Source organism: Rhinatrema bivittatum, chromosome 19 (assembly GCF_901001135.1).
Source record: "Rhinatrema bivittatum chromosome 19, aRhiBiv1.1, whole genome shotgun sequence".
In the NCBI taxonomy this organism is placed as follows: Eukaryota; Metazoa; Chordata; class Amphibia; order Gymnophiona; family Rhinatrematidae; genus Rhinatrema; species Rhinatrema bivittatum.
Window position 1 is genome coordinate 33,456,216 of NC_042633.1, and position 20,807 is coordinate 33,477,022.

The 20,807-nt window shown below is 53.3% G+C and overlaps 1 protein-coding gene across 1 annotated transcript; it reads right to left on the reverse strand.

The window, feature by feature from the left end:
• Positions 1 to 117: 117 nt before the first annotated feature.
• On the reverse strand, positions 118 to 20,544 carry LOC115080153 (mucolipin-1-like). The gene is given in 15 exon segments (XM_029584237.1): positions 118 to 1,294; positions 1,515 to 1,648; positions 2,000 to 2,035; positions 2,037 to 2,207; positions 3,184 to 3,306; positions 3,707 to 3,808; positions 4,825 to 4,974; positions 5,877 to 5,983; positions 6,582 to 6,681; positions 9,327 to 9,423; positions 10,137 to 10,224; positions 11,287 to 11,443; positions 12,467 to 12,634; positions 12,902 to 13,113; positions 20,335 to 20,544. Coding segments are annotated over 15 exon segments (1,788 nt in total). The 5' UTR covers positions 20,435 to 20,544; the 3' UTR covers positions 118 to 1,251.
• Positions 20,545 to 20,807: the final 263 nt, after the last annotated feature.

A 20,807-nucleotide genomic window follows, 5' to 3' on the forward strand; every position in this document is an offset into this window, starting at 1 on the left:
TTATCCCCCCCCCCCAGGAGGAGCAGCGCGTGGGTTGGAAAGCTCAGCCCGAGAGACTCCCCCCCCCCCCTGCCGGGGAAGAGATATAAGTTGAAAAAAAGAGTCACAAGCCGTAGAGGAGATTCTGGAGACTTTATAACAGAGATGATAATTTAGTGTTTCAATAAAACAAAAGAACTGTTTAAAAAAAACAAACAAAAGTCTCGTGTTTTCCAACCATTCCTCCAGTTGTGCGCGCAGCGTCAGCGGCAGCCCCCAGGGTAACGGAGACACCTTCCCCCCTTCTCCCACCCATCCACGCCTAACCCTGCCCCACCTTCCGCTGATAAAAAAACAGAAACTTTTCACTTAAAATCTCAGGCAAAGGGAACTTGAGGGGGGGGGGGGGAACGCTCGTGGGTCTCTCTCTTTCTTTGCTGCTTTGCTCCAGGTGGGTTCTAGGCTCGGTTCCCGATCTGGCGCCGTCGGATGTCCTGCACCGACAGTTCCCGTGAAACGGCGGCGGCTGAAAGCGAAAGGGGCAACCCCCCCGCCCCCTCCCCCTCCCCAAATCAGCTGTGACACAGGCAGGACTTTGTGGGGGGGGGGTGACGCGTCCCCCTCGAAAGATGTGGGTCGACTTTGTAAGAGGACAGAGTGTTCCTGGGACACATCCTGCCACGAAACTGAACAAAAGCAACGATCCACCGGTTACTTTAGCAAAAACGGCCCAGGGAACAGGAGAAACCCGAGCAGAAAAGGCTTAAGCGTTCCCCCCCCTCGAGGCCTACATTTTAAAAAGGAGCGCAGGAAGGTGGGTAACATTAAAAAATTAAAAAAAAAAAGTCAAACGTAATTCCTGGGAAGCTCAGACACCCACCCATTCTCTCCTTCGAGACTTATCTTCCTTTGACACGGGACTTTAAAAAAAACAGATGTACAAAAAAAGCGAGACCTTAAAACAGGGCACAAAGGGGTCAAGCCAGGCGCAGTCTCTCTCAGGCCCTTCCGATCCGCAAAACCCCGGGTCCTGTGGCCTATGGCTGAAGTCTTGGCTTGCCCCCAGTCCCGTGAGCGCTCGGTTAAGGACTCCCAGAGAGGGGGGGGGCAGGTTTGGGGCATGGGAGATCTCACAACCTCCAGCGCAATGTACCAAGTCCATTTGACAAGCCTCATCCCCGTCTCTGCCTTCCCAGAACCGGCTCGAGTGGGGGGAGGGGGGGGTCCACGGAGGAGAAGCTCAAAGCTTCCATGTGCAGCAGGAACGGGCGCTCAGTTAACCACGAGACGGTCCTCGTCTTCCACTCCCGGTAACCTGTTAAAGAAGGGAAACACCATCAGAGGCCCTCTCGCCGGTCCTGGAACAGTCTTGCATTACTCACAGGCAAGGAATAAAAAGTGGTCGCCTCGGCTCCTGCCCCCATCGCAGGGACGGGTACACGACAGGAGGCGGCGGCAGCGGGGCAAGTTCCACACCTCTCCCCACCCCCACCCTCCCCGAATCGCACACGAAAACCCCCCACGCGCACACGTACCGTTGGCAGCAGCAGCAGAACACGGAGCAGGCCGAGCTCCCGGTGCCGCGGAACTTGCCCGACCTGGGGCTGTCTTTGCATTCGGCGATGTAGGCGTAGAGTGCCGACACCTGCTCGTCCCCGGCGCTCTGGTGCTGGGGGAGGGATCGAGAGGAAAAAGGAAAAAAAAAAAGGAGAGGCAGAGGTTAGCAGGCGGGCCAGGGGAGGGAGGGGGGAGTGCGGTGCGTCATCGCCAACAGGACCAGCCTGGAGGGCAAATGGGTCCTAGCGCCAGGTTCAAAAGGGGATTAGACAACCATTATGGAAGATGCGTGTTTTTAACGATCAGGGGCGTCACTCCCGGGGGGGCTTCAGTGCACGTCCAGCCCACCAGTGCTGGACGCTGGCCCACATGGGGGACAGGCGGTGCCACGGGCTTCCCATTCTCTTTCTACAGAAAAACCTTCCCCGGGCCACCCGCTGCGGACCCCGCCCCTGGCACCGACCTTGATGGTTTCGTAGGAGCCGGTGATGAGGGCGATTGAAGAGGCTGAGCACCATGTAGATGAAGAGGCTGATGAAGGTGTACAGGTACACCTGGCTGAAGAGCCACACCAGGTAGTTGTTCTGCTGCATCTCCGAGAAGGTCACGAACATGTCGTCGCCGTTGATGAGCGAGAAGAGGCACTCGGACACCATGGAGAGCGACCGGAACTGCGGGGACAGGAGACCAGAGACGGGTGAACATCGCGGGACGGGAGCTTGTGTGTCCCAGCCGAGGTTCCACCGCTGGGCACACAGAAGGGTCCCCCGACATAATCACAGCTGGAATATACCCCCCCCCCCCCCCCCCCCCACTGCTTGCATAATTACTTTCCGTCTGCACAGTCCCCCAAAATAGCTGTTTTACAGTTCTAACAGGCCTCTTGCTAATGTTTACAGCTGAAGGGAGGGGTCTCTCACGGATGCAGATGCTGTCGACTAGAACTGCCCCAACTACAGCACCATTAGGGTCTGATGTGCTTCACTGTGGCACCAGGACTGATGAGACAACCTGGGCGGGGAAGAGCCTCTCCTCCTGCCTCACGCAGTTTGCTCCTTCCCAACCGTATGCATCTGCCAGTGTTAGATTTCTCCCAAACTGTACAAAGCTGTAAGGGAATCAGTCATCACCGACCTCAGACCATGGCGGCACTGACGGATCACCTCTTGAGCCCTTGTGGCGAGCATCCTAAGCTCTGCATCTTTATTTGCATAGATCTGGGTACATTTTGGTGCTCTCTGTGACAGTTGTTATTGTCTGCACTCAGCCACTTAGTGTTATTTGTAAATTATTCCTATAAACTAATAACAAATCCATTATTCCTTTCGTCTGGCACCGAGGTGTTTTAGCATTACTGGGGCAAGCCTCGTCAGATACTGGGGCAAAAAAACGCGTGTGATCCGTCTGGACCCGGAACAATCCACTACCAGGATCAAATATACCCCCCCCCCCCCCCCCCCGGAGGGAGGAGCTCCCTGGTCCTGAGATTCACGGCAACCTCCTGGCAGGGCTCCGTACCCCTCAGCTGTCATAGCTCTGAGGTCACGAGAGGTCATCTGTGTGACGTCCGGTACCCCCCAGGCACAGCATTTGGCACCCGATTTCCCCCCCCTCCCCCCCCCCCCCCCCCCAAGTGCTACCAAGTACCTTGACATGGTAGGGCCCCAGCACGATCCAGCCACAGAAGCAGTACCCGAGGTAGATGACCGCGACGCAGCAGCAGAACCGGATCACGTTGGGGAGGGCGACGCGCATCGTGACAATAAGAATCTGGGAGGGAGAAAAGGGGGGGGAACCGGGTTAGCGACACCCCAGGACCCAGCATCTGAGCAGAAACGGTTTCCTGTGCCTCAGCAGGTAGATAACCCCCCCCCCCCCCCAAAAAAACGGATAAGCCACTAACTGTGTACGTAACCTCATGCAAGTCACGTAATCTCACAGTGCCTTAAGTTTACCTCACCATAACTGCGTCCTAGGTCAATCGTCTGGCTCTGGAATAAATTGTGTAAGAAGAAAGCATGGCCGCCCGTTGCAGAATGGTTTGCAGGAGGAGGGGTCTATCTACACTTTGGCACATGGGGCGAGTGCACGCGTCTTGTGTAGCCCGCACTGCTGCTGCTGCCCACGCTGTTTCCTGTCCTGCAACTTAATGTTAAACAAAGCTGCTCACGTTGTATTTCTGGAAGAAACTCAGATAGCGGATGACTCCAACCCAGACGAGGAGGGTGGACGTGCCCAGCAGAATGCTGCAGAGGTCGTAGCTGGCGAGGTTCTGCATAGAGACAAAACAAAAAAAACCAAAAGGCATTAGCAGAGACGACGACGGCGGGAGATAAGGCGCGTCCGGCCTGCCCTGTCTGCCCCTTGCTGAAAGTGTCTCCCAGCTGTCTGCCTCACGAGCTTAGCCGCCTGCAGGAGATTGCTCCTTTTCTGCCCTTAGCTGGGAAGTGTGGCCAAAAATCGGCCTACAGCCGCTCCTCATTTCTGTCAAAGCTTTGCTACCCCCTTCCACATCGACTGATCTCGCTTCTTCTTCTTGGGACCCTGACGCAGACGTATCGCCGTTCTGTGCACACTGGCTTCTCCCCCAGTTTTGGGTGAACAGGTTTCCATCTCTGTAAATGCCCATTCTGCCACATCTGCTCATACTCCTACATCTCTTCCAGTTCCCGGAAACCTTCCCTTGTGTCCACAGACAAGCTAAACAGAACTACAAGGGAGGCAGTCAGCACTTCCCTGAGCTCTTTCAGTATCTTGGGGTATTATCCATAGCTCCCATGGCCTTATCTACCCCTCACTTGCATTAATACTTCCTCTGAATGAAGATACTCCTGTATCCGGCCTTAGGCACATCATCAACACGAACTCCGCTTTCTCCTTTAGTCTTTACTAATCCCCCTTTGGTTTTACATCTTGACCTCATACATCTAAAGGTGGTTTTATCGTCTCCTTTTATCGATCAGGTCTATTGTCTCCTCTTGGTAAACCACTCCAGAGCACCAATGAAACACACCAGGCATATCAAGACGCAAGCACAACCGACTCATTCATCATTCATTCCTGATAGCTTTTATTTATTTGCCAGGGAGGGGTTTCCCCTTCCATAGGCTCCCAAGTGTCACAGTTCTCTTCTCTTGGTGAACCCCACAGCTCCCTCCCCTCCCATTTGCCTGCAAGAATCAAGTTCTCAATGCAGCACAGGTCCTACCATCTTGGGGCCTTATCGGAAGACCCTCTCCCCCCCCCCCAAAAACCCGATATCTGTCGGAATTAATTTGGTGACTTCACCTTGGACTCTATCCTGATCTTCATCACGGTGCCTACTAGGGTGAGGATGTCGCTAATGATGAGAAGCAGGTACCAGCCATTGATGAACTCCATGCGTTCCCAGAGGGAGACACCTTGCTTGTAATGAGCCTGGAAGAAGCTGGCAAACTCCTGCACAGAAGAGCAGACAAACACCCAAACGTATACATTACAGATCACAAAGACCAGGCTGGGACGGCCAAGGTCACGGCTACACCCTCTACCCTGCAACTTAGAGCAACGTCAAAGCTCCCTGAATCAGAGAAGACATTCACTACGGAGTCCTTCTGGTCAAAACTTTGAAATTCTCAGCTCAGTGTGTGACAGTGGTCAAAAAAAGCAAATAGAATATTAGGAATTATTTGGAAAGGAATGGCAAACGAGATGGAGAATATAATGCCTCTGCATTGATCCATGCTGCGACCACACCTTGAGTTGTCCCATCTCAAAAAAAGTCATAGCAAAACTAGAAAAGGTGCAGAGGAGGATGACAAAAATGATAAAGGGAATGAAACGGCTTGCTGATGCAGAAAAGCTAGATAGGTTAGGTCTGAGAACAGAGGTTATGATGGCAGCTTATAAAATCATGAGTGGGGTGGAACAGGTAAATACAGAATGGTTATTTAACCTTTCAAATAATATAAGGGGACAGTCCATGAAACAACCAGCATATTTAAAAACAAATCATAGAAAGTACTTTTTCACTCAGCGTACTATCAAGTTGTGGAATCTGTTGCCAGAGGATGTGATCACATCACTAGCCAGGTAGACTAAGGAAAGCTATTGCTATCCCCCCCGGGAGTGAGTAACAGGAATTAGATCTACTTTATGAGATCTGCCAGTACTCGTGATCCGGACTGTCCACTGTTGGAGATAGGATGCTGGGCTCGATGCTCTGACCCAGCATGGCATATTTCGTGTTCTCAATTAGCAAACCAGGAACTCCCAGCCCAAATCAGTGCACCATGCAATTTTGTAGCTGCACACACCCCCCTCTCAAAATGAAATGCCCTTTCCAGTCACACATTACTCACGTGCTGTAAAAGCAGCCCCCGAAAGATGGAACGACTGCAGAGAATGAGGGACAAAATGCACATGATGATCACCAGGACATCAAAGACAAGGCGTGAATAGTTTTTACCTGGAGGGAGGGGGAGAAAACACGTTAAAAAAAAAAAAATATATATATATATATATATATAAATAAAACAAGAAAATATCCTTCAGTTATTTTCCAAATTTCTGTCCATATTAAACACAGTGCAGAAACCCGCAATATCCAGAGACTCAGATCCTCTCCATCCTTGTTTGGCCCAACAGCACTTATATAGAAACATAGAAATGACGGCAGAAGAAGACCAAACGGCCCATCCAGTCTGCCCAGCTTTGCACTTTTTATTTTTTTTTTTCTCATACTTCTGTTAGTCTTGGCTCTTAGTAACCTTTTGGTTCTATTTCCCTTCCACCCCCGCCATTAATGTAGAGAGCAGTGTTGGAGCTGCATCTAAGTGAATATCTAGCTTAATTAGTTTGGGGTAGTAACCGCCGCAATAAGCAAGCTACACCCATGCTTATTTGCGACAGATTTATAATTCCTCGTTCCAAAAAAGATGAGCTTTGTTCAGATGGCACACGAGTCTGGTGCTATAATACATAGATTTGTGGGAAGCTCAGCATCCCGCATGAGGAAAAAAAAGCGGTTACATCCCCCCCACATCCTGCTCCGTTGCTGTCCTCACCATGCCCGTACACGCTGGGGTCTTTGCACTGCTTGATATCTGCCTCGTTGTCCAATCGGACTTTCACTTGGCCGCTATGAGCTTTGTTGTCAAAAGTGATCTGCAGAAAAGAGTGGTAAGGGAAGAACAAGCAACAATTAGTTCCTGGCATAGCAAAATTAATACCAATAGAATCCCGCAACCATGGGCCCTAAATCCAAACGCTGGATATCACCAAGTGATAACTTGGGACTCCCTCTTAGGGGTTGGGAATGCTATATGTGCCACCCACCCCCCTTTCCTGCTTCTGAGAGCGAGCAGCACAGAGTGAACTTTCTAACTGGTCTTCTAAGTTACCCAGACTGGCCACCGTCGGAGGCGGGATGCTCTGATCTAACTCTGCATTGGCACTGCTGATGTTCTTAACATATCAGTCTACGGTTTGCTTTGTTTCTTTCAGATGCTGTACAAGTCCACATTAAGCACAACCTGTGGAATTATACATCTAAAGCCGCATCTCAGGGGGGATGTAGTTGCGATGGTGGGGGTGCAGAGAAGGGCTACCAGGATGGTAGGGGGAATGGAACAGCTCCCCTATGAGGAAAGGCTGAAGAGGTTAGGACTTTTCAGCTTGGAGAAGAGACGGCTGCGGGGGGATATGATAGAGGTGTTTAAAATCATGAGAGGTCTAGAACGGGTAGATGTGAATCGGTTATTTACTCTTTCGGATAATAGAAAGACTAGGGGGCACTCCATGAAGTTAGCATGGGGCACATTTAAAACTAATCGGAGAAAGTTCTTTTTTACTCAACGCACAATTAAACTCTGGAATTTGTTGCCAGCGAATGTGGTTCGTGCAGTTAGTATAGCTGTGTTTAAAAAAGGATTGGATAAGTTCTTGGAGGAGAAGTCCATTACCTGCTATTAAGTTCACTTAGAGAATAGCCACTGCCATTAGCAATGGTTACATGGAATAGACTTAGTGTTTGGGTACTTGCCAGGTTCTTATGGCCTGGATTGGCCACTGTTGGAAACAGGATGCTGGGCTTGATGGACCCTGGGTCTGACCCAGTATGGCATCTTCTTATGTTCTTATGTAACAAAAATCCTACTATTGCAGCACTTCAATATATTCAATATAGAGCTGTCCTATATAAAGACCAATTTGTTCTAATTGATTTTTTTTAGTTTTCTTTTGGGGAAGGGGGTGAGGAGCACTGGAAGTTTCCTCCTGCTCCTTTGGGCTCAGACCTCAAGAACCTGCCCCTCGAGACAGCGCACTGGCTCAGCGTCCCATGTAGAGCAAACACGGGTTCCATTCCTGGGCAGGTCCCCATTCCTCAGGCCAGTGGGGGAGGCCAAGCCTGCTGCAGATGAGCCACTCACAGGCCCCGAGGAGGGAGAGGACCCAATTCATCAGTATTTGGGCTTAGGGCCCACAACTACAGGGTGCTGGGAGGCTGCCTCTGGGGTGCAACTCCCAGTAAAGGATGGTTGCTGTATGGCTGGGGCCAGGTACGTGAAAGTGAGGATATGAAATAGAAAGAGGGAGAAAAGCCTGCCCTTTATGGGCTGTGTCACACTGACTTTCAAGCTGACAGGAAATTACAGAGTTGGGGATGAGGCAGGCATGGCAGTGCAGGATTCCCCCCACCCCCCGGAAAGCCCTATGAGAGAAGCTGGTCCAACCCTGAAGCTCTAAACTCCTGTACTGGTGTGCTCTGGGCTTTAATACTTTTTTAAAAATAAAACTCAGCTTCTGGGAAAGCTGAGGCAATTTCTGTGAGGCCGTATCAGTCTCTGATGGACAGAGCTCATCACTGCCTGTAGCATCCACATCAGCTCTGGATTAATAACCACAGATTATTTTATTAGGTTCAGCTCTTGGGAAAGCTGCGAGAGCTGTGCAAGCGTGGTAGACACTCCAGTGGATGAAGCTCTGATTACTGAATGGTCTCTGGCTCAGCTCTGGGTTAGGAAAGCTGCAGAGCGCGCTGGGACAGGGGGAGGCAGGTAGTGTGGGGGTTCCCTCCCCACCCTATCTCTCTGTGACAATATACGTCTACCCTCTGCTGATACGTGTTGCCCATCTCCAGGCAAGAGTGCGAGGCCGCAGGATCTCTGAATGAGCGTGCAGGGGATGGGACAGTCCACGGTCACAGACAATGGCGGTCTCTGCAAGCAATCTGACAGACCAAGCGTGTGCAAACCCCCACCCACCACCCCTGCCGGGGAGATCAGAAGCCACAGTAGGAGCTTCTATAGCAGCTTACAAAGCAACCAGCAGACCCGACAGAATCAGCTGCGTATGTTTTAGGGAGAAAATGAATCACAACTTCTCTTATAATTATTAAGATCTATTAGCAGCACCGTGCACCCCTCCTGAACTAGCATCTCGTTGATCTGCCCAAACCCGTCTCATCGGGGGCCCGGGTAATACAAGGTTTGCAAAATGCCACAGGAGGTCCCCATGGGAGAAACGTCACCGCGGCCGGTCGTGGGTTTCTGAGGCACCGCTGCAGAGCAAACCGACCCCATGCTGTACGTGGCCATCCCCAGGTGCGAGCACAACCCCATGCTGTACGTGGCCATCCCCAGGTGCAAGCACGACCCCATGCTGTACGTGGCCATCCCCAGGTGCGAGCACGACCCCATGCATCCGTGGCCATCCCCATGCATCCGTGGCCATCCCCAGGTGCAAGCACGCCACCCTGACCTGCTGTCGGGATGGGGAGGGATCCCGATGCTGGCGATCGCCTTACTCACGGTGATGGTGAACGTGTAGCAGTCCGGGATCTCATTGTTAATGATGGTCTGAATATTGATCGCCTTCAGCTTAAAGCGGATGGTGACGTTGACGAGTCTGCGGGGAGAGAGGGGGCACAAGGAAGACAAGAGAAAGCGGGAGGCAAAGACGTCAGGTTTACAGGCTGCATGGCGGGAGGAGGTGGGGGACGAGAGAGGAAGCATCTCGAGGCCAGATTTAATGCCACGAGTCCGCAAGCCAATCCGTTTGCCCCAAAATCTGAAACTACGCCTCTTCTGCCCAAAGATTTAAACTTCCTGCAACTTCTGGAAGGGAAAACAAACAAAAGAAAAAATCCACAGAGAAATTCATGGCGAGCCAAGTTCAGTCCTTTTGGTCACTTGGGGTCTAGAAAGCGTCAGCCCGCAGCTCGGTGCGCAGAACGTTTCTTCTCGCCATCCACTTTCCAAATGGGGAGAGGCAGCGAGAGGCAACTCCCCCATGCCAGCCAGATAAGGTCCCGGCTACGAGAACAGGTTCCCCCCCCCCCCCCCCCCCCCCCCGTGCCTGAGCTCTAATCCCCGGCTGGGACCACGGCTCTCCCTGCGCCTGACCTTAGGGAGCAGTCGCTTTATCTCCCCGTTCTCTCTTCTGGCTCTGTCTCAGACTCTCCAGGGTGATCTCGAGGGAGTCACTTTATCTCCCTGTGGCTCAGTTTATCTGACCGCATGGGGGAAGGGGAGGGCTTGGTATCTCGGCAGCGGAGGAGAGGAAGAAAGATATCGAGGAGGAAACGCCGGAAATTAAAAAAAAAACCCCGCTCTGCTCACTTGTGGAACTTCAGCGTGAAATTCTTGTAGGTGCCGGCGTCGTCCCTGGGCGAGGGGATCTGCTCCATCGGGTCCACCCCCACGCAGTCTGCAGGAGGAGGAGGAGGAGGGACACCGGTTATCACCCCTACAATATCCCGCTCGCCCATAAAATGCAAAGGTCAGTTATTTTATTCACCGCCCATTTCCAAAATAAATCACCACTAACATAAAACGGTAAAACTATAAAAAAAATACCTACAGTTCACAGGTATCTGAACTGAGTCCGCGCCATGCGCGTGGTCGGCATAGCTCAACCGCAGGGCGGCATTTATCTGGGCAGAATCACCGAGATGCAGATACAGCAGGTTATTCCCACTCTACTTCCCACCATCAAAAAAAAAATCAAAAGGGTAATCTGTACAATCACACACACACACACATGCACACAAACGTACACACGTGTAAACACGTACGTACACACGCACACACGCGTACGCGCACATACATACACAAGCACACGCGTACACACGCGCACACACACGCGCACACACACACAGTGCCGAGATTCAGCTAGGAATCCCCCCCATGCCGAATGGTAAGAGACAAAAAAAAAGACACCAATTTTCTGCGTTCTGCGTGTGCTTCCCTCAGCTAGTCCAAGGCTGGCCAGGAAGCCCTTTTCCTCCCGAAATATTTCATTTATTTAGTTTAGATATTTAAGCTTCTCTAAACAGCTTACGGGTTTTTCTCATACACAATTACTTTAAACGGCAATCGCAAACAGTACATGTAATTAAAACATTATTAACGTTACAATATAAAAATGATACCAATCAAAAAATAAACGAAATCAGTATTAATTCCCCAAACATCAATACAGAAATCGACTGGCTCCCAACCGGGTCCCTCCGGCATCCCTGGCCAGCGGGATTTTTGGGGATGAAATAGTTGCACACAACAGAGGCGGTGGATGCAAATCTCTCTTGTGCAATAGTTATCGGCGCTCTGCCGAAAAAATGCAACTGCCCTGAGCCATCCCTAGCGGTCCACATGTGCTCATTTCCCTGCTGAGCCTCTCTGGGTGAAGCCCCAGACTGCAGTGCGCTGCTGGCAGACAGCAATCCTACCCCCACTGCATCGGGTGCTAGCGTTGCAGGGAACTGCTCACCTTCGATGACCTTGGGATCGATGTTAAAGGTGTCGTTTGCCGGGTCGATGCTCCCTTTCCGGTAGTAGTGCTGGCACAGCACCAGGGCCGAGTGGTTCCTGTCCGGCCCCCGCACGTAGGCGTACCGCCCCGTCGTCTCGTTGGGGAGCACCAGGTACTGCAGGGGAGGAGACGGAGGGAGGAGCGCATTAGAGCGAAGAAGGGAGGATGCGGCCCTGTTCTGTACAACAAACGCTAGGGAACCCAACAAATCCCGTGTTCACAGCCAGCCCTCCGGGAGAGGGAGTTACTGCTCAAGAGCCACATCTAGTGCCTGGCATTCGGGGCCGGGTCCAGGAGGAGGCCCTGGCACAAGTCTCCCCTACCCGGCCCCTCCTAGCCTAGGGCCATCGTTGCAATGCGCTAGGACCAGGGGAGTGTAAAAGCAGTTCGGTTGCCAGTCGTTTCAGGACACCCACAACGAATGTGCATGAGAAACACTGTCATTCAACAGAGGCATCCCATGGACATGGAGAGCGGCAGTCTCGTGAGCGAAGGCTCAGCTTCACTTCCAACTAAGCTGAGCCTTCGTTCACGAGACTGTTCAAAGCATTGCTTATCTGTCTCAACGCTTCGCACATGGCCGAAACAAAAACAACAGGAGGTCACCTGCAGGAAATCCTCTCCTTGAACCCGCAATCTACTGACAAACTGTTTCCATCTTTTGGAAGAAATATGATCAATCAGATAAATTAAAGTAACTCAATCTCCGATGCAGTCAGACTGGTCAGCTCTGGGGTCCCCCCATGCCCAAACACCATACGAGGCTGCAGAGCCCAGCCCCGATCTTCTCGTGGGCGGCAGAAGCAAGCAAGGAGTCTCCAAACCCCACCCCTCTCCGTTACTCTAGGGGCAGCTGCAGAGTCGGCAAGGGGGTGGAAGATGAAACACAGGAAAGCGGCACCCGTCCCCAGCCACCCCTCCCAACCAGCAAAGGAAGCCGGTCACAGCGACGTGCCACGCGCGCGCCTGCCCAGGGTGGAAACGGCAGAGCCGACTTCTCCACGCCCCCACCCCCATGGAAGTCGCAGAACCTCCCCGTGCCCAGACCGCGCGACGTTTCGTCGTCGAGGCGCGCACGGCCTCGGGATTTTGGTGGTGGTGGTGGTGGGCAGGAGGAACCGCGCCGCCCGTTGCTCACCTGCTCCACCGTGTAATTGATGTACTGGTAAAAATCGTTCTGGGTGTAGACGGCGTAGGTGTCGTCGGACCCATCGGCGTAGTCCTTCAGGAAGAGGTGCCGGAAGGCCACGGTGTTCTCCTCTTTGAACGTCACCACCATCTGGTTACTGAGCCCAAACAGTATGAGCTGCGGGGTGGGGGGAGGGAGAGACGGATCGGTCAACGCGTCGCTCGGTCACTAAAGATGGGACGAGCCAAGCCGCAGAACAGAGGCGGCAATTCATCACCCCCCGTCTGCTCTACGCTCTCCCCCTTCCCCTTACGCCCCCCTCCACCCTACAAAACTCCATCCCAACCCCGCCCCTTTCCTAATTCACTGGCGCACGCGCACACAACCCTCCATCCCCCTCCCCCCTCCCCCCTGGCCCCCTCCAGCCCGCGCAAAACCCTTTACCTGGACGGTGACTATCAGGATCTTGATGACCTGCAGCACCAGCTTGTAGGGCTTCCTGCCCTTGGCCCGGAATTTGTCGCAGGGGCTCATGAAGAAGTATTTCAGCCTCCTGCGCAGCAGCTCCTCCTGGGGGGTCTGGGGTCCCCCCGCCATCCGGTAGCCTGCGTCCTGAGACCCGTAGTTGCTCACCGAGGTCAGGAGCCTCTCCTTCTCTGAGGGAGTGGGGGGGGGAAACAAAAAGAGCCTTCCTTAAATTTGTTTTACGTCTGCCAGCACTTAAATTTCAGGGCGGATCTCCAAGTCCCAGACCGCAGCGGCAACGGCCAAGAGTTAGAGCGAGTTAGGCTTCCCCGCCCCCATCCCCTACACGTCCGACGGCAGAACTGCGCAATAATTGATTAAACACGCGCCTCGGGACCGTGCGAGATCCCGCGGGCGCGCGCGGTCTTTGCCCCCTCGCCCCGCCGTCTTCCGTTTCACGATCTAGTTGGCACGAACGGCGATTTCTGTTTTCTTGTTTAAAAGAACCCCCCCCCCCCCAAAAAAAAAAAAGGTTATTGTGGGTTTTAATCCCCGAGCAGTTCCGTGAAGGACCCGTTACCGCGACACATTCAGAGCGCGGTTTCCGCTTCGCCGCGCGCCTCGGCCACGTGTTCCGCGCTGTAGCTCTTTTTTTTTTTTTTTTTTAACAGAAACAAAGACCTCTGCGCCCTCCTCCTCTAGGGGACGTCTTGTGGCCACGCGCTACCTTCGCCTTCGGGAAGGCCTCCCTGCCGTCACCCCGGGGGGGGAGCGTCACGCCAGCGAGCGGGGGGGGGGGGGGGGGGGGAGAGGCAGCCGTTCGCCCTGCATTGCCTGTGCGGTTCGTAGGTAACCTAAGGCTTGGGCGCGGGGCCTGGTCGCTTTTATACGGGGGGCTGCGCCCAAAGCGATGCCAGGGTACGAGGAAAAGGACGGCTCTGAGACTAAACCGACCTCACAGAGGATCTTTTCATCTTCTCCTTACTGCAGGCAAGGTCTCTCTCTCTCTCTCGCCTCATGATCCAGCTGTGGAAATTGATCCAGCTGTGAAAAGCAGGGTCTCCTCGGGCCTCCCACCCCCGCCGGGCTGTTTTACTGATGGCCGAGAGAGGAACGGGGGGGGGGGGGGGGGGGACCGACACACAGTGTAGAAATCACCGCGTGCCTTTGGCAGGGTCTCCCGTCATGAGACTCCCAAGGGCGCTTTTATGTAACCGTCTTGTTAGGGGCTTCGAGGGGGGTGGGGGGGGGGGGGTGGTGTCGACACGTTAAGCAGTGCGGGGAGCCCCGCCACCGGCTCAGTCCATGTCCTATCGGGGGGCCCCGGAAGGGAGCAGCGGTGTTTTACTAGCTCAGCCCAAGCCCCCCCCCCCCCCCCCCCGAGGGTGGTTTCGCTGCCCGGCTCGTGCCGATTCGCCGATTTCGCGCTCCGTGTTCCATGAAACAAAAAAAAAAAACCAAAGGGAGTTCTGGGCGTGCGTCTGTGGCTTCGGAGGCCCCCGGAGCCCCGCACTCCCACGGTGCGGGGGGGAACCAGCGGGATTGAGAAGCACCGGAGAGGTGAACGAGCGAGCGCGGGATCCGAGCGGGGAATGGGGAGCCCGGTGGCGGTTCATGCACCCGCTCCCAACCGCCCTGAAAAGATCCGCCTACGAGTCGCCCCAGCAGGAAAGCTGGGGGCTCCCAGGCCCTTTTTTTTCTTGGGTGGAAGCGGGGGGGAAAAAAGAAATATGTAATGCTAATAATTAATCGTTCTTTCCACAGGCCACGACTTTGTAATCCAGCCCGACCCCCCCCCCCCCCCCCCCCCCCCCCAGGTTCGTCCGAGTTCCTAAACGAAGGAGCCGTTTTATGTGGATAATGAACAAAAAAAGGGAAAGCAAGGTCTGGTTCGGCGGCGAGCGCTACCCACACGGAGGATTCGATGCCCCGGGGGGGCTCCTGGCGAGGGCGAGGCCGCGGCCGGATTTCGGGTTCACGTTTGCTGGCTTCCGGAGGGAGCCGCCGCTGCCTGTGGTGGCCGCGGTGGTACTCGGGAGTGAAGGCGCTCGCACAGCTCTGCAGGCCAGCGGGAAAGATCAAACGCTTGAGAATTTCCCAGGGCCGGTGGAGCTCTCATAGATACATCCCCCCCCCCCCCGCCCCCCCTTTCTAAAAGACGAAACCCTGGCCCCTCTCTTCAAACCATCGGAGAAGCGTGGGAGGGGGAGGTGAGAGGGGGGAGCCCTTCCAAGTATTTCCAAACAAAGCCAGTGATGGAGTTGGCGTTTGGTCACCGTCAAGCCTGTCCCCCCATCTCCAGAGACTGAAGGCTCTGTTGCCGCGGGGCAGTCTTACGTTTCCTGTCCCGCACGTCGTCTTTCCGACACACGAATCTATTCGCTGGCGCTGCGTTCAGCGACGCGGGAGTGCCTGTGCACCTCCACGCACTCAACGTCGTCCTTCAAACCACACGCGTGCACAGCATCCAAAACATATATCTACATAGTCCAATGAAAAGGTGTCGGCTGATGTGTGTGTATATATATATATATATATATATATATATATATATATGTACAGGATATAATATACTATATATATGATATATATGTATATCCTGTACATATATATATATGTATATATATATATATATATATATGTATATATATATCATATATATATCTACGTAATATATTACCATATATATATAGAAGTATGCTATACGTATAGATATATACATATATATATATACGTTATATATGATCTAATATATCATAAGACGTATATAGTATACATATATACTAGATATATATATATACATATATATACATATATATATATATATATATACATATATATACATATATATACATATATATATATACATATATATACATATATATACATATATATATATACATATATATATATCCATATATATACATATATATATATAGCATGTATATACATACATATGATATACATATATGACAGAGATATGTAGTATATATAAATGTATATATATACATAGATATAATCTCTATTACATGTCTATATGATATATAGAGATATATATACCACACATGTTATAGAGACAGAGTAGATATTATCTACACATGTATATACTATACATATATAATATACACATGTATATATATACATATATATTATATATACATGTATATCTATCATATATATATATATTATTACATGTATATATATACATATATATATATATATACATGTAATATATATATATATATATCATGTATATTATGTACAGGATATACATATAATATATATAGCTTTATATATGTACAGGATGATACATATATATATATATATATATATGTATATATGTATATCCTGTACATATATATACATATATATATATATGTATATATATATTGTTTGTTTTTAAGAAACCTCTATTTATCTGCATGCAAGTGCACTATCTGGTAACCGCAGCGCTTTATCCAAAATAATGCACCGAGAAACCTTGCACCACCCAAAAAAAAACCAAAAGGAAGATCACAGTTGCGCTACCGATGACCTCAACTGTTTGGTGAATGCTGAGAACCCAAAGCAAGAAAACCAACCCGGCCCTCAGCAGCCGCGAAAGCGATTGCTTCATCGGAGAAGCCTGGGAGGGGAGGGAGGGGTGAGAGGGGGGGAGCCCTTCCAGGTATTTCCAAAACATAAAGATGTCCCCAAACAAAGCCAGTGATGGAGTTGGCCTTTGGTCACCGTCAAGCCTGTCCCCCCCATCTCCGGCAGCGTGAAGCCCACGGAGGCCCCTACCCCAGATCCTCCACCGTGCGGTGAAAGCCGTTACCGGCAAGACACGGCCCCTCCCCCGCCTCGGCGGACAGCTGGGAGGGCCGAGCTTCACCTCCCTCCACGGGACCCGTAACCAGGCCGAGCTGCTGCGGCCCGGGCCGGCTGCCGTATTCTGCTACCCTTGGAACCTTGCAGTAGAATATTCTCCCCTTCACGATTAGGTGGCCCCCACTACTAGGCCTGCTCACATCTAAAAACCGGCAGGGGACAGAAAGAGAAATGGCAGATCATTTTGCTCGGCCGGATCCCAAGGCTCCCTGCCTTTTTTTTTTTGACCCTCTTAGCCACCGTGGCAGATAAGAAACTCACAATTTAAACTCTTAATTTTCTTCAAGCTATTGCCGAAGCACAAAAAAAGATTTCCTGTTTCTGGTTCCGCCACCTCCTCTTGGAGAGGAAAGAAAATATCGCCATTTGCTAGAAGCAGTCCGTGATTTCATTCCCGCGCCATAACCAGGATGGTTCCCCACAAAGGATCGGCCGCACTAAGCTCTGGGACGTGGCGCCCTGCTTGGAATGATCTTGGGTTTTCCAATACGACTCCCTCCCGGGCCAATCCTTCAAGGTGCCTACAAATATTAAAAAAGACCAGGCAGGCAGGCAGGGCCGGCCGGGCTCAGAGCCACCTCACAGGTAATCCGCATTCATGTACACAGGTGACAGCATTTCACTTTCAGCAGGGAATAATTAACGGGCGCCCGCACACGTTCACTGTAAATCCCTCTCACCCAGGGAGGAGCTGGAATTTGCTGACAGGGCGGCTGTGGTTCAGGGACTACTTAATGCTCTCTCTGACAGGATAAGGAAGATAATCCCCACCTCCCCACAAGGGACCAGATGGGCTCCCCCCTTCTTCAGACAGACAGCCCTCGCCTCCCTCCTGCCTAGAGATGCAGACAGACAACCCTCACCTCCCCAGAGACAGACAGCCCTCACCTCCCCAGAGAGACAGACAGCCCTCACCTCCTTCCTGATAGAGATCCAGAGACAGACTGATAACCCTCACCTCCCCAGAGACAGACAGCCCTCACCTCCTTCCTGACAGAGATCCAGAGACAGACAGACAGCCCTCACCTCCCCAGAGACAGAGATCCAGAGACAGACAGACAGCCCTCACCTCCCCAGAGACAGACAGACAGCCCTCACCTCCTTCCTGACAGAGATCCAGAGACAGACAGACAGCCCTCACCTCCCTCCTGCCTAGAGATCCAGTCAAACAGCCCTCACCTCCCCAGAGAGACAGACAGCCCTCACCTCCCCAGAGACAGACAGCCCTCACCTCCTTCCTGACAGAGATCCAGAGACAGACAGACAGCCCTCACCTCCCCAGAGACAGACAGCCCTCACCTCCTTCCTGACAGAGATCCAGAGACAGACAGACAGCCCTCACCTCCCCAGAGACAGACAGACAGCCCTCACCTCCTTCCTGATAGAGATCCAGAGACAGACTGATAACCCTCACCTCCCCAGAGACAGACAGCCCTCACCTCCTTCCTGACAGAAATCCAGAGACAGACAGACAGCCCTCACCTCCCTCCTGCCTAGAGATCCAGTCAAACAGCCCTCACCTCCCCAGAGAGACAGACAGCCCTCACCTCCCTCCTGCTAGAGATCCAGAGACAGACAGACAGACAGCCCTCACCTCCCCAGAGACAGACAGCCCTCACCTCCTTCCTGACAGAGATCCAGAGACAGACAGACAGCCCTCACCTCCCCAGAGACAGACAGCCCTCACCTCCTTCCTGACAGAGATCCAGAGACAGACAGACAGCCCTCACCTCCCCAGAGACAGACAGACAGCCCTCACCTCCTTCCTGACAGAGATCCAGAGACAGACAGACAGCCCTCACCTCCCCAGAGACAGACAGCCCTCACCTCCTTCCTGACAGAGATCCAGAGACAGACAGACAGCCCTCGCCTCCCCAGAGACAGACAGACAGACAGCCCTCACCTCCCCAGAGAGACAGACAGCCCTCACCTCCCTCCTGCTAGAGATCCAGAGACAGACAGCCCTCACCTCCCTCCTGCTAGAGATCCAGAGACAGACTGACAGCCCTCACCTCCCCAGAGACAGACAGACAGCCCTCACCTCCCTCCTGCTAGAGATCCAGAGACAGACAGACAGCCCTCACCTCCCTCCTGCTAGAGATCCAGAAACAGACAGACAGCCCTCACCTCCCTCCTGCTAGAGATCCAGAGACAGACTGACAGCCCTCATCTCCCCAGAGACAGACAGACAGCCCTCGCCTCCCCAGAGACAGACGGACAGCCCTCACCTCCCTCCTGCTAGAGATCCAGAGACAGACAGCCCTCACATCCCTCCTGCTAGAGATCCAGAGACAGACTGACAGCCCTCACCTCCCCAGAGACAGACAGACAGCCCTCACATCCCTCCTGCTAGAGATCCAGAGACAGACAGACAGCCCTCACCTCCCTCCTGCTAGAGATCCAGAGACAGACAGACAGCCCTCACCTCCCCAGAGACAGACGGACAGCCCTCACCTCCCTCCTGCTAGAGATCCAGAGACAGACAGCCCTCACCTCCCTCCTGCTAGAGATCCAGAGACAGACTGACAGCCCTCACCTCCCCAGAGACAGACAGACAGCCCTCACCTCCCTCCTGCTAGAGATCCAGAGACAGACAGCCCTCACCTCCCTCCTGCTAGAGATCCAGAGACAGACTGACAGCCCTCGCCTCCCCAGAGACAGACAGACAGCCCTCGCCTCCCCAGAGACAGACGGACAGCCCTCACCTCCCTCCTGCTAGAGATCCAGAGACAGACAGCCCTCACATCCCTCCTGCTAGAGATCCAGAGACAGACTGACAGCCCTCACCTCCCCAGAGACAGACAGACAGCCCTCACATCCCTCCTGCTAGAGATCCAGAGACAGACAGACAGCCCTCACCTCCCTCCTGCTAGAGATCCAGAGACAGACAGACAGCCCTCACCTCTCCAGAGACAGACGGACAGCCCTCACCTCCCTCCTGCTAGAGATCCAGAGACAGACAGCCCTCACATCCCTCCTGCTAGAGATCCAGAGACAGACTGACAGCCCTCACCTCCCCAGAGACAGACAGACAGCCCTCACATCCCTCCTGCTAGAGATCCAGAGACAGACAGACAGCCCTCACCTCCCTCCTGCTAGAGATCCAGAGACAGACAGACAGCCCTCACCTCTCCAGAGACAGACGGACAGCCCTCACCTCCCTCCTGCTAGAGATCCAGAGACAGACAGCCCTCACCTCCCTCCTGCTAGAGATCCAGAGACAGACTGACAGCCCTCACCTCCCCAGAGACAGACAGACAGCCCTCACCTCCCTCCTGCTAGAGATCCAGAGACAGACAGACAGCCCTCACCTCCCTCCTGCTAGAGATCCAGAGACAGACAGACAGCCCTCACCTCCCTCCTGCTAGAGATCCAGAGACAGACAGACAGCCCTCGCCTCCCCAGAGACAGACAGACAGCCCTCGCCTCCCTCCTGCTAGAGATCCAGAGACAGACAGACAGCCCTCGCCTCCCCAGAGACAGACAGACAGCCCTCGCCGCCTTCCCGAGACCCAGACAGCTCCGGCTTTCCCCCCCCTAACCTGCGTCCTCTCGGCCCTCTCCGCACCCACGGAGCCGCTGCTCACCCGAGGCCTCCTGCGGGCTCTGCCCGAGGCTCCGGCTCCTCCTCCCCGAGGCCATGTCCCGCCGGCAGCGGCGGCGGCGGCAGCGCCCTCCCTTCCGCCACACTCGGGGCTGCGGCAGCACCACCAGCAGCTCCTCACGTGACCGGAACGGCCCCGCCCCCTGCCCAGCCACTTCCGGGGCAGCACGTGACCAAGCTGCCGGGAAACTACCTGAATCCTCCTTCCCATCAGGCGCCCGCACCGAGGGGAGAGGATGGGGGAGCAAGCGCGAGGACCCTTGCCCGCCCGGGGCAGATAGAGAGGGAGGGAGGGATCCCCGCCTCGCACCTGCAGGGCTCCTCCATCCCGGCTGCCAGCACAAGGGCCCAAAGACATCTTCTGCGCCTCTAGAGCACCGCAAAAATGCGCCAGCTCCCCTGCTAAAGATG